We start from the raw sequence: 25,193 nt of genomic DNA on the forward strand, positions 1-25,193 counted from the left end.
CTCTTTGAAGTAGCTGACAACCCGGCAGCTGCATGGTGCGGCTTATCTTATCACATAACAAACCTCCAGGCCACAGCTGGGTGTCACTTGAAGATAAGGGCAAGGAATCAGCCTTTCCAAATCTGAGCTCCTCTGCTCTGGCGCTTGGAGATCAAAGTCCACCTGCTTTTAACCATGACACTACACTGGGAGTAGTGGCACCTGGGAACCTCTGAGGGGAAGGCGTTCCACAGTGCAGGGGCCTGGCCGGGTTGTTCTACAAGAGGAGGAGTTGCAAGCTTTATTTGTTTGTTTTTATACACACTGTTTAATGGGGACCCATTTTGTTCTCACGACAAGCCTGTGAGGTAAAATTGGCTGGTTCTGCGTGCTTGGCCAACAGTCCCCCACAGCAAGCTGCCATGACAGTGGGGATTCGAACCTGGACCCCCTGGATCAGAGGCCCCTTCCGCACATGCAGAACAATGCAATTTCAATTCGCTTTCACGATTGTTTGCAAGTGGATTTTGCTATTCCGCACAATAAAAACCAGCTGCAAAGTGCATTGAAAGTGGACTGAAAGTGTATTATTCTACATGTGCAGAAGGGGCCTTAACCTCTCACACTAACCACAATGTGCTCTACCCAGAGGTGGGGTCCAGCAGGTTCTCACCAGTTCCCGAGAGTGGGTTACTAATTATTGGTGTGTGCCGAGAGGGGGGTTACTAATTGGGTCTGCTTTTTCGTTAGGTCCAAAAATCATTAAGTCCTGCTGTTTCCTATGTGGCTGGTTAGCGAAGGTAGAAAATGGGATAATTCTCCTTGTTGGGCTGTTTTAAAAACATGTTCTAGAAATATGGTAAAGTTCCTTGTAGGAAAGTATCCTTCTTTTGATTTCTAGAAACAAAATTAAGTATTTGAAAGTATTAAGTATTTGACAGGCAGTCAATTAGAGGAGAAGTAGTGGTTTCTGTTGGCAGTAGATGATAGGACTTGCTATAGTGAGTTTAAATTATGGACGGAAAGATACCAGCTGGAAATTAGGAACTTTTTTTTTACAGTAAGAGTTTTTTACAGTAACAGAGAAATTATTAATGCCCCGCCCCCAGGATGCCCGGCCACGCCCCCGTCGTGCCCCGCCATGCCCCATTGGTGCTACGCCACTGTTTGAATCCCACCACCATGGATACTAAAATTTTTGGATCCCACCACTGGCTCTACCGCACCAATACGTCTTGTGGCAGGGGTCTCCAATTTTTTGAGCCTGGGGACACCTTTCGAATTCTGACACGATGGGTGCAGCCACAGAGTGGCTGCCAAGAAAGGAAGCTAACCACAAAATGTCAGGGAGTGAGATGACACTCGATACTAATAATAACTCTCTTGCTTTTCTGGTAGGAGCTCTGTTGAGCCGGATGCCTTTTTAAATGGTCATCCTGTTTTGACATATTTTCTTGCGCACACAGTCTACCTTCAGCCACACAATAAAGATCCTCATGCTGAGTTGCTGGCAGCAGCTGCCAAAGCAATTTTTTTAAAAAAAATCTCCCCTAGCCAATCAGAAGCCTTGTTGGGCAAAAGCACCATTTGGCCTCTCCCTTTCTAAAAAAACACTTGGCAAGCACCAGGGAAAGTGTGGTGGCCACGGGCACCGTGTTGGGGACCCCAACAGTAAGACCCCTTCCGCATATGCAGAATAATGCACTTTCAATCCACTTTCACAACTGGCCCCTTCCTTCCGCACATGCAGAATAATGCACTTTCAATCCACTTTCACAATCGGCCCCTTCCTTCCGCACATGCAGAATAATGCACTTTCAATCCACTTTCACAATCGGCCCCTTCCTTCCGCACATGCAGAATAATGCACTTTCAATCCACTTTCACAATTGGCCCCTTCCTTCCGCACATGCAGAATAATGCACTTTCAATCCACTTTCACAACTGGCCCCTTCCTTCCGCACATGCAGAATAATGCACTTTCAATCCACTTTCACAATTGGCCCCTTCCTTCCGCACATGCAGAATAATGCACTTTCAATCCACTTTCACAACTGGCCCCTTCCTTCCGCACATGCAGAATAATGCACTTTCAATCCACTTTCACAACTGGCCCCTTCCTTCCGCACATGCAGAATAATGCACTTTTAGTCCACTTTCAGTACGCTTCGCAGCTGTGCGGAAGAGCAAAATCCACTTTCAAACAATTGTGAAAGTGGATTGAATGTGTATTATTCTGTATGTGTGGAAGGGGCCAATTGTTTGCAAGTGGATTTTGCTCTTCCGCACAGTAAAATCTAGCTGCAAAGTGCACTGGAAGTGGATTGAAAGTGCTTTATTCTACACATTTGCCCCGACTTGAAAGGTCTGGGCTAGCCCAGAATCGTTAGATCAGAGTTAAGCAGGGTCAGCCGTGGTTAGTACTTGGCCGGGAGACCAAGGAACAGGCAGGAAAACAGTCTTCAAAACCCTGCAGGGGTCCCCATCAGTCCACTGCAATTTCTCAGCACTTTCCACCAGCTGCCATACTAAGGGCACTTCCGCACAGGCAGAATAACGCACTTTCAACCCACTTTCACCATTGTTTGCAAGCGGGTTTTGCTCTTCCGCACACTGAAATCCAGCTGCAAAGTGCATTGGAAGTGGATTGAAAGTGCATTATTCTGCATGTGCGAAAGTGCCTTAAGTCCCACTAGAAAGTGCACTGAGTCCCACGTGCCACTTCTGGGAAAACACGCTTAGGATCCCACTGCCTCTAAAGGCATGGCTTATATCGGGCACAACCACAGCCTCCCCAATGTAACAGAGAGGGCTGGGGTAGGTTATACACCTGTGGCACTAGAAGGCCAGCGCTCTGCACACGCTCCAGGCAGCTCTCCACACTTCCAGCCAATTTCTCAGCACTTTCCACCAGTTATTGCACCATCCCATTAGGAAGTGCGCTGAGCTCCATGTGCCAATTCTGTGCAAACATGCTAAAGATCCCGCAGCGGTCCAGCAGAATCGCAAAGACACAGCTTATATGGGCAGGACAACAGCCTCCCCAACGTCCCATTACTAACATCTGCGGCGCTGGGAGGCCAGCGCTCTGCACATGCTCCGGGCTGCTCTCCACACTTCCAGCCAATCCCTCAGCACTTTCCACCAGCCACTGCACCAAGTCCCATTAGGGATTTGCTCCATGTGCCAATTCTGTGCCAACCTCTTAAGGACCCCGCAGCCGTCCAGCAGAACCCCAAAGGCTTATAGAAGCAGAACAGCAGCCTCCCCAACGTCTCAAAGGGGACTGGGGCAAGGTTATGCATCTGCGGCGCTGGGGGGCCAGCGCTCTGCACATGCTCCGGCCTGCTCTCCACACTTCCAGCCTGCCAAGCGACGGATAAACCCAGATCCGGCCACCCGCAGTGGCGGGGACGCACCGGATCGGCCCGGGCGGGAGCCGTCTCCAGAGCGGCCGGGCGAGTGCGGCCTGCGCCAGGGAGCGGCTGCCAGGAAGGGGCGCGCCGGCCGGGCGAGGAGGACGTCTGCGCGGAGGAGCCGGGGCGGGCGCGGGAGGTTCGGCGGACGGCTCCCCCGTGCCGCCTGGCTGGGCTCCTCCTCCGGCTCGGCGCATGCCCGGCTCTGGCTCGGCCCAGCCTCCCTCCCTCCCTCCCTCCCTCCCTGGCCGGGGTCAGGCAGGGGTGGCGGCCAGCAGCGGCGCCCGGGCTCCGGTGCCCGCCGCGCTCGCCTTTCGCCTCCGCCATGCCCGTGGGCGCCTCGCCGGCCGCCAAGTCCCGCTACAGCCTGGTGGACGACCGGCACGACCTGCGCCTGCCGCTGCACAACGACGACGCCTTCCAGCACGGCATCGGCTTCGAGGCCAAGGTAAGGGGCGCGCACAGCCCTCCTCCTCCCGCGCTCGGGGAGGGAGCCGGGCTGCAAACAAAGCCCTCTGCACGCGCGCCGGAGCCCGGTTGCCGTTCTCACGCGCGCCGCGGTCGGAAGTTGGGAGGCTGATGTCGTGCCATTTCCCGCGCTGGCTCCTGAGGATCTCTCTCCAAGGGACGGGGGTTAGGCTCAGGGTGAATCCCGACCCCCGGGGAGCAGCCACCCATAAGCGGAGGAGGAAGATCCCCCCCCCACTCCTATGTGAAAGGATATGGGATTTTTTTTTGGGGGGGGGGGTGCGATGTCAACATTGCCGCTGCAGAAAGCAGGACCTTCCTGGCCCCAAACCCCCTTTGTCTTCTTTCCAAGGGTGGCCGGGCGCTCTTGCTCCTATCCTGGAGATCCACCGCGTGATTCTAAGCAGGGTTAACCCCATTGATTCTAGGTGTCAAACTCGCGGCCCTCCAGATGTTATGGACTACAGTTCCCATCATCCCCTGCCAGCATGCTGGCAGGGGATGATGGGAACTGTAGTCCATAACATCTGGAGGGCCGCGAGTTTGACACAGAGGGTTTAGGAGGGTCTAACTCTGTTTAGGATGGCCAGCGCTGCTGTGTGCTTAGTGGGTCTTTTCTCCCCCCTTTTTGCCCTCTCGACTTCCAGAGGCAGGTGCTGCTGTGTGGCTTTGTTGGAGGAGCAGGTGCCTTGTCTTTTCCCAGGCATGTCAACAAACGCTTTCATAATCCCAGGGGTGGTTGTGTATCTCTTGGTTTGCGGTGGATTAGAAAGGAGAGGGTGAAGGACCCTAGGGATCTCTCCTCCCCCTTTCTCCTTTCTGTCCCCCGTGCCCAGCATCTTCATGTGGATGAAATGGGAACCTTTGATTGTTTCGCTAGAGGATTTGCATGGTGTTTCTCCCCAGTTCTCCCAGCAGCTTGCAAACAAACAAACAAAATTAATCCCATACAATAGTCATGGCAACACCATAAAAATACGATTGATGTGAAATGCAAGTCACAGAGGCGTAGAAGAAGAAGAGGAGTTTGGGTTCATACTCCCCTTCTCCCCTGTAAGGAGACTCCAGGCGGCTTACAAACTCCTTTCCCTTCTGGTTGTGGTGGGTTTTCCGGGCTGAGTGGCCGTGGTCTGGTAGATCTTGTTCCTAACGTTTCGCCTGCATCTGTGGCTGGCATCTTCAGAGGTGTATCACAGAGGGAAGTCTGTTACGCACACTGTTATCCCTCTGTGATACACCTCTGAAGACGCCAGCCACAGATGCAGGCGAAATGTTAGGAACGAGATCTACCAGACCACGGCCTGGAAAACCCACAACAACCAGTTGAATCTGGCCGTGAAAGCCTTTGACAATACAGCCTTTCCCTTCCTCTCCCCACACTTTGTAAAGCAGATGGGGCTGAGATAGTTCTGAGAGAACTGTGACTAGCCCAAGGTCACCCAGCAGGAATGCAGGAATGGGGAAACAAATCTGGCTCACTAGATAAGAGTCTGCTGCTCATGTGGAGGTGTGGGGAATCAAACCCGGTTCTCCAGATCGGAGTCCACCTGCTCTTAACCACTACACCACTCTGGCATAAAGCCATGTAAATCAACAGTCAGCCACCTAAAATGGTATCCATTAAAACAGGCTTTGAGGTAGAAGCAGACCAAAAAATGCAGATTGAAAAGATGGGACCACTTCATGGAAAACCTGGTGTGAATAGAAATGTTTTGGCTTGGTACATAAAAGGCAGTAAGGCAGGTAAGACTCGAATGCAGGAGCCTACCTGAAGGGCCCTGTCTCTGGAATTAAACAGAGGCATTCAAAACTCTTGGCTGGAAAGGGAGTGTTTGTTTTCCCAGGGTCGGATCTTGAGCCAACTCTGTGTCTATTAGGTTAATATATTCCACAGGACTATTTGGAGAACGTTGGGTAATTTATGTTAATGACAAATGAGGAATCATCTTATGCAGGGCAAAGCAAGATAATCACGCTCAGTTTCTCCAGTGCTCTCAAACATTCCTGAACCAATTCCTCTTTGAATGGATTATTCATGGGTTTTTAGTAATCATATGTCACCCAGAGGTGTGTCTGGGAAAGTGAGCTAGTAAATGAAACTGCATGGAGTAGTAACTTACTGACAAGGTGGGATGCACCCTCAACCCCAAGCCGCCCCCCCCTCCCCCCGCATGCTACCCTGAGTATCTTGGAGAAGGAGCAAAACGTTGCTGTGTTGGACATCCAGAGGGAGATATAGTCAGTGCTAAGATACGAAGGACGGCAAAAATTATCATAAAGAGAAAGCTGAGGAAGTAACTTTTCCAAACCTGTAACTCTTGATTAAGTAAATGACCCATTGGAGAGAGGAAGAATTTCTCTGCAGAGACTTTGGAGCAGCGTTTTCAGGGCAGTTTGCTTCTGCTTCAGGGCCTGTTTATACAGTGAGTTATGCTGGGCTGGCACTTCTTGCCAGGTGAAATTAGTCAGCAAGGAAAGGGATGCTTTAACTGGAAGAAAATTGGGGAAGTTTCACTAGGTAGCACTGCCTTACTTTGGCTTCAATTTTTCTTAGTGCCTCAACTAAAATGAAGATCTGCTGTTGTCAGTATAGAAGGACGATCATGTTGTTCCACAGTTGTCAGCCATTAAAGGGACACGTATTCCATTTAGTGTCAGGAACGTTGTCCTGATCAGATGTTTTGCACTGGACAGTTTCCATTTCTTACTGCCTACTCTGAGCATGCCAAGAGTGCAGTCTGATTCGAACTATGCTCTGTGATCATTGAAATCAACAGAGCACAGGGTGGTGATGGAGAGTCCTGGCCTGAGATTTTTCGCTACCCCTTTTCTTTGCACATCCAATTTGATGCAGTTCTCAAGAACTCGAAAGGTGTGATACTTTGGTTGATGTTAATGGAGGACCCTTGACTCTCTTTCACATCTGTGGGGGGGGGGGGATTATCATGGCAGCATTAAATATGAGGGTTGTTGAATTTCAACGTGAACACAAAAGCGGCCATAACCCTTATTAGAACCATCTGAAAGGATCTGGAAAAACTAGTCCTAATTAGAGAGGGTTCAATATTTTGCAGATAAAATGAGAATCAAACAGATCTTGCTTGCATTGACCTTTTCCTCCAGAGTTAAGCACTTTGTATGGATACGCTGATGAGTTGCCCATTTAAAATGAGAAGTGTTTTATGTAGTTCTCTCCCTCTACGCACTTAAAAGAGTTCGGTACAGGGATCCGGTGGGTCCCTGCTGACTGTTTTCTGGCTCGGATTTGGCCCTCAGCTCCTTCCGTCACCATCCCAGCAGGACTGAAGATTGGGGCTTTTCCTTGGTTAAAGCAATTATGTGCGTTCATCTGGTAGGCTGGGTGAATGGCAGAAGGTGGGAGGAGACGGTGAGAGAACATCCATTCACAAAACTTTGTGGTACAATTTAGAACAATTTCGAGTGTTTGATAAAAAGTGTGTTTTATCAGGGAGGATTCTGCTGGCAGTCTGTGGTCCAGGGGTCATTCAAACTGAGAGTTGTTCACTGATCTTAATAGAAAGAATTACAGTGGAACCTCGGTTTTCGTTGGTAATCCGTCCGAAAAGAATCGATGAAAACCGAAACTGATGAAAACTGAGGCAAACGTTTTCATAAGAATCAATGTAAATCCAATTGATCCATTCCAGGCACTCCAAAAAGCACACTCAAAACACATTTTTGGATGAATAAACATAGTGTTTAATGCTGAAAACAGTAACAAACAATAGCACTAGGACCAGCTTCAGAGCCAGTGGACCAATGTCGCACCAGAAAGCTGTCCAAAGAGGTCTGTTTCTGATGGCTCTTTAAGACTTGTCTGAAATGGGGCAAGACATTGTCATTAAACAAGTTGCAGACCCGGCCTGCAGCAGCTTTGTCCGAGTGATTTTCTCCACAAACCCCTGCACCTTACTGCAAATCGATGAAAACCGAGACAAATTTTTCACTGAAAAAATCGATGAAAACTGAAACCGATGAAAACCAAAGGCAATGAAAACCGAGGTTCCACTGTATTATAGTGATGGTTTTGAGATTTTCTTTTCCTGGTACGCATACTTGGATTTCTTGTAGGTATCTACACTAATCTCAAAGGCCTCTTCCACACATGCAGAATAATGCACTTTCAATCCACTTTCACAATTGTTTGCAAGTGGATTTTGCCATTCCGTATAGTTGCAGAGTGCATTGAAAGTGCATTATTCTGCATGTGCGGAAGTAGCCAAAGTTTTAGAGAGCCAGAAAGAGGAAGAGGGTATTGCTATTTCTCCCCCACCTATTCATTTGTCTCAGGGTGTCATCCTCAGCTTCTTTGTAGTGAAGAACACGGTTTTGTTTCTACGAGGAGGGACTTGCTTTTCACAATGCAGCCTTTAACAGGTCTACTTAGCAGTGTTTAAGTGGTCTTAGGTTTGTACTGATAGCCACTTCATCCTTTGAATCTGAAATCTTGTATTTTGCAAGAAATACTAAGCTTGTGTATGATTTGGGAAATTCACCTGCTCCCTAAAGCAAATTGAAAGATAGCTAGCCTGCGCTTAGGACAGGCAACCTATTCTGCCAGTAAGAATCAGACTACCATCTTGCAGATCTGGGTACAAATACCCATTTTCTAAGGAAGGTCATTGGGTGACCTTTGGCCATTCACTAGCTTAATCAACCTCACAGGGTTGTTGTGAGAGTAATGTACGGGGAGTGTACCATGTATGCCATCCTGAGCTCTTTGAGGGAATGGATGGGAGAAAAATTAATATAAATAAAAAAGAAGTGCTGGTTCTTTTTCCAGTGTGTCTCAGTCATTTTAGGGCTTTCAGGGTGTCTGAAGGCTTAACAGGTTCCAGGTGAGTCTCTCCGTGTTTTAAGGGCATTCAAAAAGGCCTTGTTATTTGTGCCTCCAACTTGCAGAGATCATTTCTTTCTTGAGTTATGTCCTTCCCTCACCCTCTCTGCCTTGCACCAAACCGGCTGGTTTTCTGACAACATGCCAGAATTATTTTAACTTACCCAACTTTTATTTACATATTTACTTCCTTTATACTCCCCCTTTCTCCTGGGAACCCAAATAAGCTTGCATCATTCTCCTGTTCTTCCTCACAGCAACCTGAGGATGTGTGATTAGACCAAGGTTACCCAAGGTGAGATTCCATGACAGAGTGGAGATCAGGGGTAGGGAACCTTTAACACTCAAAGAGCCATTTGGACCTGTTTTCCATGGGAAAAGAAAACACTTGGAGCCGCAAATAATTTTTGACATTTAAAATAAAGATAACACTGTATATATTGGCTTTTTTTACCTTTTACTCCGCTCATTCTGAGAAGCGCATGGATGCGTCCGCCCTGCTGCCTGCAGGGCGAGCAAGGATGGGGCCAGCGGCTCAGCCTCGCCGGCCGCCAGGAAAGCGCCCACCCGGCTCCAATGGGGCAGGTGAGAGGGGAAGCCCGCGGCGCGGCCCAGCCGGCTGCGGGCAGTTGGTGCGCCCGCCCTGCTGCCTGCAGGGTGGGCAAGGATGGGGCCAGTGGCTCGGCTCATGGAGCCGCAGTGCAAGGGCAGAAGAGCCGCATGCGGCTCTCGAGCCGCAGGTTCCCTACCCCTAGTGGAGATTAACGCTGGAATTGGGCCGTCTTCACTTAAAATTTTGTAATTCTGGCAGTTATTTTGTTGTTTTGGGTTCTCTGTTTTTTGCTGTTTGCCGCCTCTATGGTTCATGATGCTATTTGATTCCTGTACTGTTGCAATTTATTTAAAGGGTTTTTGTGTGTGTGTGTGTGTGTGTGTGTGTGTGCATGCGCACATGCTTTTGGACACCACCTCAGAAATTCTGGAGAGGTAGCGTAGAAATGCATTAAGGAATTGAAATGCATGTGTCTCATTCTGGTAGAAGTGGCAGTCATTATCCGCTGGGCACTCATAAATGAAATAAATTTGCTGTTTTCTGAAGGAAAAAAGGCGCTCTGAGATGCTGAGGCTCTTCTACTTCGAAAACAAAGTGTACCTGATTACATGGGAAACGAATTCGGAAGAATGTCTGTGTTTGGGGGAGAGGGCCCAGTATTCCTGATCATAGATTAATTTTTAAGTGGTTTGTAGATACTGCATTCTTTTAAAGGCTTGGAATTGTAACTGACCCCAGATTTGATGAAGTAAAACTATTTTCACAGTGTGGTTTGGTGGTTAAGAAGAAGAAGAAGAGAAGAAGAGTTTGGATTTATATCCCCCTTTTCTCTCCTGCAGGAGACTCAAAGGGGCTTACAATCTCCTTGCCCTTCCCCCCTCACAACAAACACCCTGTGAGGTAGGTGGGGCTGAGAGAGCTCCGAGAAGCTGTGACTAGCCCAAGGTCACCCAGCTGGCATGTGTGTGAGTGTACAAGCTAATCTGAATTCCCCAGATAAGCCTCCACAGCTCAGGTGGCAGAGCTGGGAATCAAACCCGGTTCCTCCAGATTAGATACACGAGCTCTTAACCTCCTACGCCACTGCTGTGGACTCTAATCTGGAGAACCAGGTTTGATTCCCTGCTCCTCCACATGAAGCCTGCTGGGTGACCTTGGGCTAGTCACAGTTCTCTCAGAACTCTCTCAGCTCCACCTTCTCCGCAAGGTGTTTGTTGTGGGGAGAGAAAGGGAAAAGGAGTTTGTAAGCCGCTTAGAGACTCCTTACAGGAGAGGAAGGCAGATATAAATCCAAACTCTTCTCCTTCATTCTGAGCAGTTCATTGACACCAAATGATTAACAGCTAGTAGAAAGCTCCTGATTAACAGCTAGTAGAAAATGTAATGACTCCTATTGAGAGGGCTGCCTGTCACCCTGAAGCCATCCAAACTCTTTGTTATTATACAGCCACATAACCGTGAGCGGCACTTTAAAACGTAGACTCTGGAATCTTAGCTCCCTTCTGCACAGCTGGAATAATGCACTTTCAATCCGCTTTCACAACAGTTTGAAAGTGGATTTTACTGTTCTGCAAGGCTGCAAAGTGCATTGAAAGTGGATTGAAAGTGCATCATTCTGCATGTGCGGAAGGGGTGTAAGTACTGCTAGAGCAAAATTCTGGATAATTTTTTTAAAAAACCCAAAGGTTTCTAATAGAAAACTGTAATAATTGGCATCGAAAACATGAGAATTGCAAATTGAGAATTTTTTTTTAAAATCTCAACAACAACAAAGAAGAATTGCAAATGTATTCTGGCTCAAACTGCCCCAAGAGCAGTGGCTTAAGACCTTTGCGAGATGCAGCCCTTCTGGGTGTTTGGCTTGGCCATTGTTGTGAGGCAGTAAACCAAAGCACAAATGTTTACTGCATAATTCAGGAATTTCAGTCAGAAGCACAACCTGTGTTTCAACCTCAGATCCTCGTCATTTGGCCGTTGAGTTGAAAACAAAGAGCTCTCTTTTAAAAAAAAGGAGTTGTTTCATCATCGCTTATTTCTAGTTCCTCTTATTGATTCCTTTGTTAGTTTTTCCCAGAAGGCATTAAGTGTTCTGTGCAGGAAAGTCACCCTTTCTAGTGATTTGTTGCTTAGCGGTGGTTTGAAAACGTGAGATTGGGTGAGAAGTTGAAAAGAAACAGGCGTTGGAAGATGGGGAATCTGTTGGAGGGTATTGGGGTGTGTTTTATGGTCTTGAGATTTCATACTTTGCTCCAGTGGTAGGAGAAGTGGCGCTGTTTGTTCTGTTATGAGTTAGGCCGCAGTGGTGGCGAACCTTTGGCACTCCAGATGTTATGGACTACAATTCCCATCAGCCCCTACAATTGGCCATGCTGGCAGGGGCTGATGGGAATTGTAGTCCATAACATCTGGAGTGCCAAAGGTTCGCCACCACGGGGTTAGGGGAATATAGCAATGATAAGACTAGCTGAATTATGATAGTGGAATTGAGCTCTGTCTGCCCTTTGTTTGGCCCTGCTCTTACCCAACTTTATCTGGTAGACAGAATAGTACCACCAAACCTAAAATGGCGATAATAATTCCAGAGCAGTGGCCGTGTTGGTCTTCGTAAACTTCCACAGGAATCTAGAAAACCTTAAAAGGCTATTTTTGCTTTAACACACTTGAAAGATTAACTGGTTTTGTTTCCAGGCTGTATGGCCGTGTTCTAGCAGCATTCTCTCCTGACTTTTTGCCTGCATCTGTGGCTGGCATCTTCAGAGGATCCAGGGAAAGCCTGGGGTTTTTGTTGGCCTTCCAGGGCAACTGCCTGGCCACTGTGTGAAACAAGATGCTAGACCAGGTGGACCACTAGTCTGATCCAGGAGGACTCATGGTCTTATACTTTCAGACAAGATCGCAATCCACTTGGCACACATAACATGCAGATTTTTATGTGAAACCATCAGTAGATAATGGCAAGAAGGGGAGGCATGAAGACTTCTTGGGTAGGTGAAAGGCCATGCCATGTTGGCTCTCTCAAATTGCCCCTTCCCCAACGTGCCCCATTGCATGAAATTGTTCTCTCTTTCTCACAATACTAGAACCAGGGGGCATTCATTGAAAATGCTGGGGGGAAGAATTTGGACTAATAAAAGGAAACACTTCTTCACACAACGTGTGATTGGTGTTTGGAATATGCTGCCACAGGAGGTGGTGATGGCCACTAACCTGGATAGCTTTAAAAGGGCTTGGACAGATTTATGGAGGAGAAGTCGATCTATGGCTACCAATCTTGATCTGCCTTGGTCTCAGATTGCAAATGCCTTAGCAGACCAGGTGCTCAAGAGCAGCAGCAGCAGAAGGCCATTGCTTTCACCTCCTGCAGGTGAGCTCCCAAAGGCACCTGGTGGGCCACTGCGAGTAGCAGAGAGCTGGACGAGATGGACTCTGGTCTGATCCAGCAGGCTAGTTCTTATGTTCTTATGTTCTTACCCCGAGGACCAGAACTTTTAGACATAATTACACAGGAGACCAAAGCACCTTAAAAGACTAAAAACAAAACAAAACCAGTGTATTGTCGAAGGCTTTCACTGCCAGAATCACTGGGGCGCTGTGTGGTTTCCGGGCTGTATGGCCGTGTTCTAGCAGCATTTTCTCGTGACGTTTCACCTGCATCTGTGGCTGGCATCTTCAGAGGATCAGATGGTAGTAACACAAGTGGAGTATACCTGTGGAATGTCCAGGGTGGGAGAAAGAACCATTTGCATTGGTTAACAAGTGTAAAGGGTGCAATTAGCAAGTGTGATTTGCATGTGTTGAGTGGAATCCACCCATTTTAGCTTAAGTAAGTAACAGTGAAGTTGCATAATCAGTTAGTGAGGACATCTGCATAGTAGTTGCCTGGCATTTTAATCCCTTTGGTTGCTTTTTCTGCAATCAAAATAGAATTGGAAATATATTTTGTATGTGTCCATTTAACCCATGTCTATTTCGTATTCTCAGCTAAAAGCCCAGGAGCTGTCATCATTTCCTGTAGGTACCCTCCAGTCACTTCAGTATAGAACTATCAATTTTAACTCGTGCAGGAATAACCATGTTAAATCAATTGTGGCAAAATTATGCAAAGTCCACTGCACTTGAAAAGACATTTATGTATCGGTATACTCCGTGCATCTGATAAAGTGCGCTCTGACTCAAACATTTATGTTGAAATAAAAATCTTGCATGTTAGCCAGATTTAATGCTCTACCCTGAGCTATAATGTACAGGAGATTCCACCCCCCATCCCCCCAAATCCCTTATTCAGCTCAGCTTTGCCCTAAATGCATAGGCCTAAATGCATAGGATCGATTCCATTTCCTTTTTACTGCCCTCTTTATGCTAACATTTGGGCCAAATTTTTGAACTCCCTCCTCTTTAAGAGAATGAAGCAAACCAACAAACCAACAGATATTTATTTTGGCAAATCACAACCCAGTCACAACAGAGAGGATTGCAAAATTCTTGCAGCGTGCCAAGAGACATTGCCATCCTAGCCTACACATGCTCTGATTTTTTTAGACTGTTGTAAATATCTTGTGTTCTGGGTCTTATTTAATTTTGTATTTTATTCTATGCCAGTAAAAGGCTTTTGTTGTTGAATAAAAGTCTCCAAGGCAGAGGTGTCAAACATGCAGCCCGGAGGGATGGATCTGGCCCCTCAAGGGAGCTTATGAAGCCCATGAGCCTGCAGAGGAAGCCCTCCTGCTCCCGATCCGTTCCCTGCTCCCTCCTGCTCCCGATCCGTTCCCTGACTTGTGAGTAGCCCACAGAATGAACAATGGCGGCACTCCGAACTTGAGAGGTGTTTCTTGGCTCTCATAGCTTGGGTGTTGCAGTTTCCCTTTGTTCCTGGCTTGAAGGTATCAAAATGGAAGAAAATCCTTCAAACCAATCTGAAATACGCCTGTTGTCTATTCTAGACAAGCCATCGCTGTTTCTTGGGAGCATCATGCATAAATCTATTGCATTCATATATTGCCTTTTCCTTTAGCTTACTTGGAAGTAATCCTGTGCTGAATGTTATAATGGATAAATCATTTTAAGTCCCCTTGGAGAGCGCATATACAACCAGTGCTCCGCCAGCTGCATCGGCTCCTGATTGAATACCGGATCAGGTTCAAGGTGTTGGTACTGACCTTCAAAGCCCTAAACAGTCTGGGACCACCTTTGGACCACCTTTCCCGCTGCACCCCCCAAAGAGCACCACATTCAGCTTGAAACAACCTCCTGGTGATCCCTCACCCACGAAGTGTCCAGCTGTCCTCAACCAAAACCAGATTTTTTCGGCCTTGGCTTCAGCCCGGTGGAACTCTGTCTAAAGAGTCCAGGGCCCTGCAGGATCTGGCTGAGTTCCTCAGGTCCAGTAATACAAAAGATGTTCTGCCGGGCCTATGTTGAGGACAGTGACTGGTTACATCTTTTAGGCTCCTTCTGCACATGCAGAATAATTCACTTTCAGTCCACTTGACAATTGTTTGTAAGTGGATTTTGCTATTCCGCACAGTAAAGTCCAGCTGCAAAGTGCATTGAAAGTGGATTGAAAGTGCATTATTCTGCATGTACGGAAGGGGCCAGAGTCCTCCCTCCCTCCGTCGTTTCTTTTTTCTTTCCCTTTTTTCCTTTCCCCCTTTCCCTTCCCCTTCTTTCCCCTGTACTCCTGCTTTCCTCTCTATTTTACCTTCCTTGCCTCTTGCTGGACCCTCCTGTCCTGTATTATGTTTGTATTCCATGTTTGTATAATGGAGTCTGCACGTTTTGTGTTGCCTGGGACTAAACCTTTGCTCATGCTTGTAACGATTCCCTCGTTTAGATTAATTGAACTATATATAGGAAGGAATCATTATTTGGGTGTCATTGCTGGGGGCAAACCATTTTTCAATTGGTTAGGTTTTTAAGATTATATTGATAAGTACATATTTATGCTTTATGTTCTTATCGTATCACATTGTAAAATTTATGCTGCTGTTAGCCCTGCTGAGCCTGTCTTGTGCTAGGAAAAGGCAGGGTAGAATAAAGTAAATGTAAAAAATAAAATTGATGTTGAATCTGCGGTCCATTCTGGCTCGACTTCAGGTGTCATGTTTAGGAACAAGGTGTGCTGAGATTCTGGGCTATCCTCTTGTCTTTCAAATTTCCTTGTTTGCACAGTGTCCAGGTTCAATTTCCCTACCTCTCTGGCATAACACATGTTTTCCTTGCTGTCTCAGCTGACATACCACACTCACAGATTTTCCTATGCCTTCATATACGGAGTCTCTCTCTCATCTGTGTTCCCAAATGGAAAGGTTTTTCCAGACATTTTTGACTAAGCTGCCCGTGTCTTGTTGCTTAACCTTTACTAAGCCTTTAGGGCAGTGATGGCGAACCTTTTCGAGACCGAGTGCCCAAACTGCAACCCCAAAAAATGCCAACATGGCAATTTAACCTGAATATTGAGGTTTTAGTTTAGAAAAAACGGTTGACTCTGAGGTGTCCGTTACTCTGGAGTAAGCTTGGTGGTAGTCGGTGGCTTTGCTTTGAAGCAACCATGCAACTCTTCCAACGGGTGAATCACGACCGTAGGAGGATTTACTCAGAAGCAAGCCCCATTGCCAGCAACTGAGCTTACTCCCAGGTAAAGGATCGCACTTTAGTTCTTCGCAAGAAAATCTGTGGGGTTTAACAGCGCTTAACAGGGTTAGCTACACTGCTTGCCCAAAACTAGGTCTTAGGTTTAATTCTAATAATTGAGCCCAGCGGCCCAGGCCAGCCTAGATGTGGGGGGGGGGCACTCTGTTTGCACGTGCCCACAGAGAGGGCTCTGAGTGCCACCTCTGGCACCCGTGCTATAGGTTCGCCACCACTGCTTTAGGGACTCATTCTGTTTCTTTGAGCTGAAGGAGCACAAAGTGCTAGTGTTGGCCAGTTACCTGCTTCTTTTGTGCTGAGGAGATTGTCAGAATCACTGTTACGTGGTCCAGAGAGTTACTTACGATAGTGTTGTTGGATAGTGCTGCCATATACTATCACACTGCTGGTCCATTTAGTTCAGTATTGTCATCTCTGATAGGTGGCAGCTCTCCGGGGCTTTAGCTTTTCCCCAAAACCTGCAGAGGTTGATCCTGGACCATTTCCATGCAAAGCAAGGACCTGGCGCTTAGCTGTGGCCTCCGCTTGAAATTTGTCTCAGGAACTGGAAATTTGCTCTAACTTTCTAGTTGAAAGGGAATGGTGGGAATGGGCCTAGAGAGCCCATCTGTTCCACAGTGTGGGGTAGTGTAGTAGTTAAGAGCAGGTGGATTCTAATCTGGAGAACTGGGTTTGATTCCCCAGGCCTCCACCTGAGTAGCTGGGCAGCTTATCTGGTGAACCAGATGTGTTTCTGCACTCCTGCATTCCTGCTGGGTGACCTTGGGCTAGTCACAATTCTTTGGAACTCTCTCAGCCCCACCTGCCTCACAAGGTGTCTGTTGTGGGGAGAGGAAGGGAAAGGAGCCTGTAGGCCACCTTGAGTCTCCTTACAGGACAGAAAGGTGGGGTATAAATCTAAACTCTTCTTCTTCTTCTTCTTCTTCTTCTTCTTCTTCTTCTTCTTCTTCTTCTTCTTCTTCTTCTTCTTCTTCTTCTTCTTCTTGTCTTTCTTGTCTTACATTGAGGAAAAACTCTGCTGCTATCCTCCTTCAGTCTTTCACAGAGACCTGGCCACAGGCTAGAAATATGGAGAGAGAACGTCTCTGGGCTTCCCACTGGAGAGAAGTTTGGTCACAGTGTACAGTTCTGCCTGGTCTTAATATTGCTGCTTGCTAACCTGTTCAATTAATTAAGTGTGCCTTGGAACGGCCAATATGATAGGTTCCCATAATGTCTGTCACACATCTGGGCAATTCTGAAGGCGAATGACTGACCTGGGGCTTCCCAGTGATCTCATCAGAGGTCATATTTGAGCTAAGGTATCCCAGTTCTGTGGGCACGGAACACCATCCATGAAAGAGGGACCTTCACAGAGTGTTCTGCATAAGGCCATTGCCTGAAGCGCTTTGGAAAAGTATTCTTTTGGCAAAATAACACAACACATGCTAACTTGAGAACTAATGTGGTGTAGTGGTTAATGTGTTGGGCTGGGATCTAGAAAACCCAGGTTCAAATCTTTACCGTGCCATGGACTTTCACTGGGAAATCTTTGACCAGTCACACATTCCTAGCTGCACCTACCTCACAAGGTTGTTGGGAGGATAAAATAGAAATGGGGAGAAATGTGAAGAATAAATGAATTGACTTGGTCTCAGTTAGGCTTTGTCAGTACCCTAGAAATTTGGTAAAATTCGGATTTATTCGGGCATAAAATTATCTGTATGCCCGAATAAGACAAATAACATATTCGGATATACCCGAATATTCGAGTATATTCAAAAAATGTGGGTTCGTCAGAAATTCCCCATTGGCTACAATGGAGCCAAGGCCCTGCAAAGCAGAGAATCTGGGCAAATTTCTTGGGGTGTCTGTCAGGGGTGCATTTTTAAAGCTAGTTATGGACCCTCAAAGGGGTAGCCCCCATCTCCTGTTAGCTCCCATTTGAAACAATGGGGGATGGGGGCACCCCCTTTGGGGGTCCATAGCTTTGGCCCCCCTGAACCAAACTTCACCAAAGTTGAAGGACAGTCTCCGGATGATACCCTGAAATTGTGGTACCGCTAGCTTAAAAAATGTGCCCCTTGCAGGTCGAAACACAAAAAATGCCAAAAAGCTGGAATACCTTCATTCGGATTCGTTCATATTCGGGCAGGGCATATTCGGCCAATTTTGGCCCGAATTTGCCCGAATTCACCCAGATTCGGGCCAAATATGGTATTTGTTGCACCCGAATCTCCATGCCTAGTCTCAGCGCTCTTCCTTTTTTGTCAGGATTTGGATTGGGATTAGGTTTGTATATAGGAGTTTTAAAAGTTTACAAAGGAAAAGAGAGGAGGGGTTACAAGCAACATTTGGGTATAATTTTAACAGTTTTTTTAAAATATAAAGAATATTTCTTTATAATATATTTATAAATATATTTCATTTTTTAAAATATAAAGAATATTTCTTTATATATGCACCCACGTGCAAACATATACATCTCTCTTTCTCTCTCAACTCTTCCACACATATCCAAAACAGAAAGGCAAATATTTTTAGAAAAGTTGTTTTCATGGAGTGGAAGGAACCATTTGTGTCCTTTTTGCTTAAATAATTCAATTAAATACGACTTCCATATCACCAAATATGACAAGATACACTTCTCCTTAAAGCATGTGATCCCTTCCCATTTATGTACTCATGTTTTATGCAGGATTGTTTTTGGTAACTCAGGGTTTGCTCTGGGACGAAACAGATGGTTCTGGAGCCAAGCTTCTTGTATTCCTTCTTTTCAAATTACAGGGAGGACTGTTTTGGTTTGAACGTTAGGAAGAACTTAATTAAAAGAGTAGTTCTGAACTGACATGTGCTATTTAAGGAGGTCATATAATTTCCCTGGAAGGTTTTTTAGAAAAGGTTGATCTGGGAGCGAGGTTTAGGTATAGGAGACCACAAACCGCTCGTCATTCTGTGAAACCTGCAGGCTGGGAATGCAATGTGGCAGGAAGTAATGTTCTTCCATGCACAAACACGCGCATGCAAGCCCAGTCGGTTAGGCCAAAGGTGGGCTGAGTTTGTGCTTCTCCCTCCCCAGCAAGGAATGAAACTGGTTTATGACGCATGCTGTTTTTGAGGGGGGAAATTTGTCCCCTCTGCTACTAGCTGTGGCTCAGTATTCATCTACCACCAGAGCAACTGTGTGTTACGCCTATGATTGAAGGGTGTGAACTGTGCTTGCTTCCTCCCGCCAACGCAGTAATCTCTGATCCCTACTTTGTGCTAGTATCTACATGACATTAGATGCCACTCACTGACAGAGCTAGTGGCGGGGGATGGGGAGGCTTGGGAAACATGGGACCTATTCGATTCCCTGCTATTTTTCTCCAAGTGTTCAGCCATTGAGTTAGGAGAGCATCAAGCTTCTTTTCAGCCTCCTCATTTAGACCCCACATACATCATTTTTGTGTGTGAAAGACAGGCTGTTTTTTTTCACAAATAAAGTTATGTTTTCAAGATGAAGATTCTAAGATCTTAAGCTCATATAGGTTCAGGTTCTTTTCAGATTTTGCAGTACAAAACAGATAGGCAATGCCTTTCTGTCGTTGCCTTTGCAGGACTTTGCCTTATGTGGTGGGGATGAGGGAGGATGATGAACGAACGGCTGAGTCAGTGCAACAGAGCCTTCTGGAAAGGTCTGTACTCTGTACATAAATCTTCCTTTTGAAAAGTCAGAGTGGGGCAATTCTAGTAGTTAGCAGCAGGTGCACTCTGATCTGAAGAACCAGATTTGATTCCCCACTTCTCTACATGAGCAGCAGACTTATCTGGTGAACTGGATTTGTTTCCCCGCTCCTGCTCATGAAGCCTGCCGAGTGACCAGGGCTACTCACAGTTCTTTGGAGCTCTCTCAGCTCCACCTACCTCTCAAGATGTCTATTGCGGGGAGAGGAAGGGAAAGGTGATTGTAAGCCACTTTGAGACTCCTTACAGGAGAGAAGGGCAGGTTATAAATCCAGACTCCTCTTCTTCTTCCATTGTACTTTGGTTTGTGTAGCGTGCTGTTGGGTTTTTTTACTTTTCCTCAGTAAGTGTCCCAGGTTTCCCATCCTGTCAGCTCCATTGAAGCCAAAGACTTGTTCAGCTAATTTATTTGAAAGGTTTTTACCCTTCCCTTCCAATAAAAAACACCCAAGAGCAACAAGAATATAATGAAACCAAACCTATGAAAAATTAACTGAAAGTAACAGCATAATATTCAAACCAAGGTAACTGTTTAAAAAAGATGCATACAGTGTCACAGAATGGCCGACTTCCGTTTAATGGTGAATTTTGTTTCTTGCTGTGTTCTGATCTAAAATATCTTTGAATGGACACAACTTTTCTCTTCTGTATTGTTGTAAACTTTGGCATGGGAGGAAAAGGTAGGCTATTAATCTGGGAAGTGCAAGATAACCAAAGAACAGGAGAGTGGATTTTCTGCCTGGTGTATGAATTGGACGTCTGCTGGCAGAAAAGAGAAGTGAATTTGCTCCTATTGCCTCTCCACCACAGCCTTTCAACCCCCACAGATATTACTTTCCAAAGATCCTATATCTCTGGGAATAAATCTTTCCTGGGTATGGAAATGACTGCTTGGGGAAAGGAAAGATCTGGGATGCTTAGGGAATCTTGGGGAGACCTCACAAGGCCCTCATGCTGGATGTAAGCAGTTTTTTAATTGGAATAACTTGCTGTAATTGGAAAAGACAAGGATCAGCAAGATATGAGTTATCTGAAGAAAGAAGCCTGCTTTCTGGCATTGAGATTGAAAAGAAGAGGGAGGCTGAAGAGGGAGGAGTCTGAAAATGGGCAGCTGAGGTGGCGATAGAACCTTCCAGAAAGAGCGTTTTGACATCATAGTTCTGGTTGCTTCTGAGAATGGTCCTGACCAAGCATTGGAAGTGGTCCCATTGTCTTCAGTATCCAGGACAGCCAAGGAAAAGTCTGAGAAGAAAGACAACTTGGGAGCAGAGCAAGCTGAGCTCTGTAAATGCTAAACTCGGGGTGGAGGCTGAGATCAATGGAAACTGGCTATTTGAAATGTAATTAGGGGAGTGAACTGCAAGGATTACCATCTTCTTTAATTACAGCAACAAGAAGTTCTACCAGTATTACAAATGTCAATTTAATCAGCCATATTATTCAGGTAACTTTGGTACTTCTTGAATAAACATTAAAAAAAATTAATTAAAATTTAAACATTTTGGTTCTTCTCAACCCATGATCTCATTTACTATCTATCAGAGGTGTAGCTGGGCCAAACTGCGCCCAGTGCACAGTCTGTTTTTTCCGCCCCACCCCCAGCGGCACCCTCACTTCCCCCCCTTTTACACTTACCTTAATTCCTTTCCTTTTCCTCGAACTTTTTCAGGCTGAAAAAAAGGCGTATTCACAGTTCAGGCTTAAAAACGGCCTGATGGGAACTATACTTCTCAGGAGACCTTGTGAGCCCCAAGGTCTCCTGGGAACTGTAGTGGTTCTAGTGAAATGTAAAGACCCTCCACTCTCCATAGTCCATTTTTTTTAGTATCATTGGACAGATGATCCTTTGAAGGGGCATGCAGGTTTTTTCTTCTTATGTGTCATGGAGAAAATAGATTCATTTTGATCAGAGGACATGCCAAGGACTTTAGTTTTTTAGAGTTCCCACAATTTTCCAGAGTTCTGGTAGTTCTAAGGTTCTTGTAGACCCTTGAGATTCCTTGACTGCCTGATATCTGGCTCTTTTGAATTCAGTCAATATTTTGCCATTTTTAAAAAAAGTTATCAAAGAGCTTTAAAAAAGGGCTCCTTTGCAAGCATTCCAGCCGCTGTCTGCGTTTTTGGCTCTGTGTATTCTTGTTCCTACAGAACTTGAGTAGGTATGACTGTTCCGTGAGTTCTTCACCAAGGCATTCGTGTATTACAGGGGTCGGGAACCTTTTTCCCTCAAAGAGCCATTTGGCTCACCCCCCCCCCGTTTACCCCCCCTCTCGCTCGCACGCCCCCCGTCCACTCCCCCGCCCACTTGCTCGCTCCCCCCTGCTCACCCACCCGGGCCGGCGGGAGGCAACCAGCGGAATGGGCAGGAGGCAAAGCCCGCAGCGCAGCCTACTGGCCGTGGGCAAGGGATGCGCCCGCCCTGCTGCCTGCAGGGCGGGCGAAGATGCGGCTGGCGGCTCGGCTCATGGAGCCGCAGAACAGCGGTGGAAAGAGCTGCATGCGGCTCGCGAGCCGCGGGTTCCCGACCCCTGGTGTATTACAATCCCACCAGTTGCTACCTAGCATAAGCTTAGTAGGGAGTTGGAAACCTGTAATCCTGCCAGTGTGCCCAGGTAACTCAAGTGCTCGCAGAAACGTTTATCACATTCATATCCAAGGTCCCGCCATGGTTCGTAAACATCTGTTCTTTTGGCAAACACACTTGCAGAGAAGACGGATTCTTCCTGAAAGAGTTTTCTTTCTGCATCTGTTTTTTTAAAAGTGTAGTTATGAGCCATTCTCACATTTGATTCGGAGGTTGCAGAGGCCAGCTAGATGTGATTTCTTTAAACTAATAATTAACAGATGGGGAAAGTCGGGGCGGTGAAACTTTCCCATTGTGCTTGTAAGTTTCCCCTCAGATAACAGTTTCCTGGGGGTGATGGGAAGTGAATACCACCCATCTCTTGGACCACAGCCATAGTCTGAATGAATCAAGACCCTCTCACATGAATGCACAAAGCTCCCTTTTACTGAGTCGGATCCTTGGACTATCCAGGTCACTGTTATTTCCTCTGGCTAGCAGCAGATCATCTTTTAAAAAACTAAAGATGCCAATGACTGATTGTGGAACCTGGCACCTGCCAGCCAGGTGTTCTGCCCGCAGAGCTGTGGCCCCGTTGGAGATCTACAAATCCCCTGAACAATGTGCCATGGGATCCGCAACCGAATGCAAACCTGGTCTGGCGTTGTCTCTGCAATCCAGCTACACTCTGGATGCTTCCAAATATGGGCGCCCTGGGTCCGTTGCCAGAATGCTAAATCCTTTCCAGTCGTTCTCTTTCATCTGGTGAGGAATATATTGGTTGGCCATTGATTCCCTCGGCTGTAATCGCAGCTTTAAGCAGCTTTTGTGCAAGCCTTCAGAAAAGAATTAAGAAATAATTTTGCATGGATTGTTAAAGCGAGAGATGAATAGATGCAGATGGGCGGCTGCTGGAGCCCCCTCTTTCAGTGTTCTTTGGCGCACTTGCTTTAATTTCTAATGGGAGCACCGGCGCTTATTTCCATTTGCCCTCTGACAAAGAAGGTTGCAGGTGACGATCGCCGGCTTCTTTGTGGAATAATAACTTCATTTTTTTTAATTAGTAAGAGCATCCATTACGAACGGTATATGCCAGCCGGAGCTCTTGAAATTACCGTATTAAACAAATAACCTCACAGCGATGGATTTCTCGCTGGCCGGGGGCTGGATGAGTCAGAGACGGCCAATGTAGGTCACGTATCCGATGCCCTAGCCTCGTCTTCCTTCATTTTAACATTATGATTTATGCATCGGGGGAATTTTTAAGCTGCTTTGCCCGGGGCATAGAAGATGATTGAAGTAATGAGAAGGAATGATTCAGCAAGTCACTAATTTGACAGAAACCTAAAAATTGCAGTGGAACATCCATTTTCCAGTTCTTGGCATATCCTGTGACCAAAGCGTGTCCCAGGGTTATTGCTATCGAGGCAGTTTTTCCCCCATTGTACCCAGACGAGGCATCTCTCAGAAGTTTTTGTCATTATGCAGCTGAGGAATTAGCTTTGCATAAATTTTGCATTTCATTGCTTGCCCTGTTTTTTTTTTTATGAATGGGTTATTTGCATATGTTTCATAATTACACGTTGTGTCCCCAGCCCTTAATACACACCCCTGGAATAAAGACAAAAGATGCTCTGTCTAGATTAAACTAAGGCTGTCATTTGATTGTTTGGTCTGCTACTTGCTTGGAAATTTTTTAGCAAACTTCCCTTTACCTCCAGATAGGCATTCTTTTGTTAATTTTTAAAATTGTTTTTCAACATCTATTAAACAGAACTGAAAAAAGCAAATGGAAGTAATAGAAAATAGTTACGATTATATCGAAAGAGATATTTACCCATCGTTATATTAAGTACATATTACATAATGGATCCGAATATAACATTTTCTGTTAATTAGAGAGATGTTATATGGTCTTGGAATCTTTATCATTTGTTTACTCCTGGGCATGTTTACTAGTCCAATTATTATATCTTAGACATTCTTGATTTTCAGTGTTCGAGTTGTTTTGTTTTTTCATAGTCAGTTCAGATTGGTATAAAAATTAAAAGACCCGATTTCTCATCTAATTCATCTATTTACAAGATTAGTTAGTTTGTCCATCTCACAATACATCATTGACTAAGGGTTCGAATGTCTGATGACGAACCCTTAGCCCAGTGGTTCTCAACCTACCGCGACCCTTTAATACAGTTCCTCATGTTGTGGTGTCCCCCAACCAGAGGTGGGATCCAACCAGTTCTCACCACTTCTCTAGAAGTGGTTACTAATTTTTTCTGAGTGCCGAGGAGGGGTTACTAAAGCAACCTCCCTGCCCAATAGGGACTGGAGGTGCGTGTGTGCGCCGCCGCCACTGTTTGAATCCCACCACCATCGGAACTGGTTATTAAAATTTTTGGATCCCACCACTGCCCCCAACCCTAACATTTATCCATTTTACAGATGGAGACACTAATGCAGAGAGGCGACCCCTGTGAAAGGGTCGTTCGACCCCCAAAGGGATCATGACCCACAGGTTGAAAACTGCTGCCTTAGCCAATTATGGTGCAGGACTCTCCGCAGCCTGGCAAAGCCTTCCCCAGCCAGGCCCACCACGGTCAGGCAAGACTCTTCCCTTCCCCCCGTCCCAGGACACCCTAGTTGTGCCCTCCACGGGCTGGTGAGACCCTTCCCCCTGCCCACAGGACTCCCCAACCGGGCCTCCATGGGCCCAGCAAAACCTCCCTGTCTCCCCCTCCCCCACTAGCCACACCTTGCCACCCTTCCCCACCCCTAGCCACCCATTCTCAACTTCCCCCATCCTTAGCCACACTCCCGCATTCTGATCCGCCCCTTGCCATCCTCCCACCACCCCTAACCATACCTTGTCACTTTTTCCCACCCCTTGCCCCCTCCCCCCACCCAAGGCTTACCTTGCCACCCTGTCCTACTAGAACCCTCACCTTTCCTCCCTTCCCCACCAAAGCCTCCCCTTTCAACCCTCCTGCCATCCCAAGCCACTTG

At 46.5% G+C, this 25,193-nt stretch overlaps 1 protein-coding gene across 1 annotated transcript in view; it reads left to right on the forward strand.

Moving 5' to 3' along the window:
• Positions 1-3,529: 3,529 nt before the first annotated feature.
• Positions 3,530-25,193, forward strand: part of LOC125433579 (nitric oxide synthase 1 adaptor protein) — a 72,817-nt gene continuing 51,153 nt past the window's right edge. The window contains exon 1 of the mRNA XM_048498201.1: positions 3,530-3,843. Coding sequence (XP_048354158.1) covers positions 3,721-3,843 — 123 coding nt within the window. The 5' untranslated portion in view covers positions 3,530-3,720. The remainder of the gene's footprint in view (positions 3,844-25,193) is intronic.

This window comes from Sphaerodactylus townsendi, linkage group LG05 (genome assembly GCF_021028975.2).
Source record: "Sphaerodactylus townsendi isolate TG3544 linkage group LG05, MPM_Stown_v2.3, whole genome shotgun sequence".
In the NCBI taxonomy this organism is placed as follows: domain Eukaryota; kingdom Metazoa; phylum Chordata; class Lepidosauria; order Squamata; family Sphaerodactylidae; genus Sphaerodactylus; species Sphaerodactylus townsendi.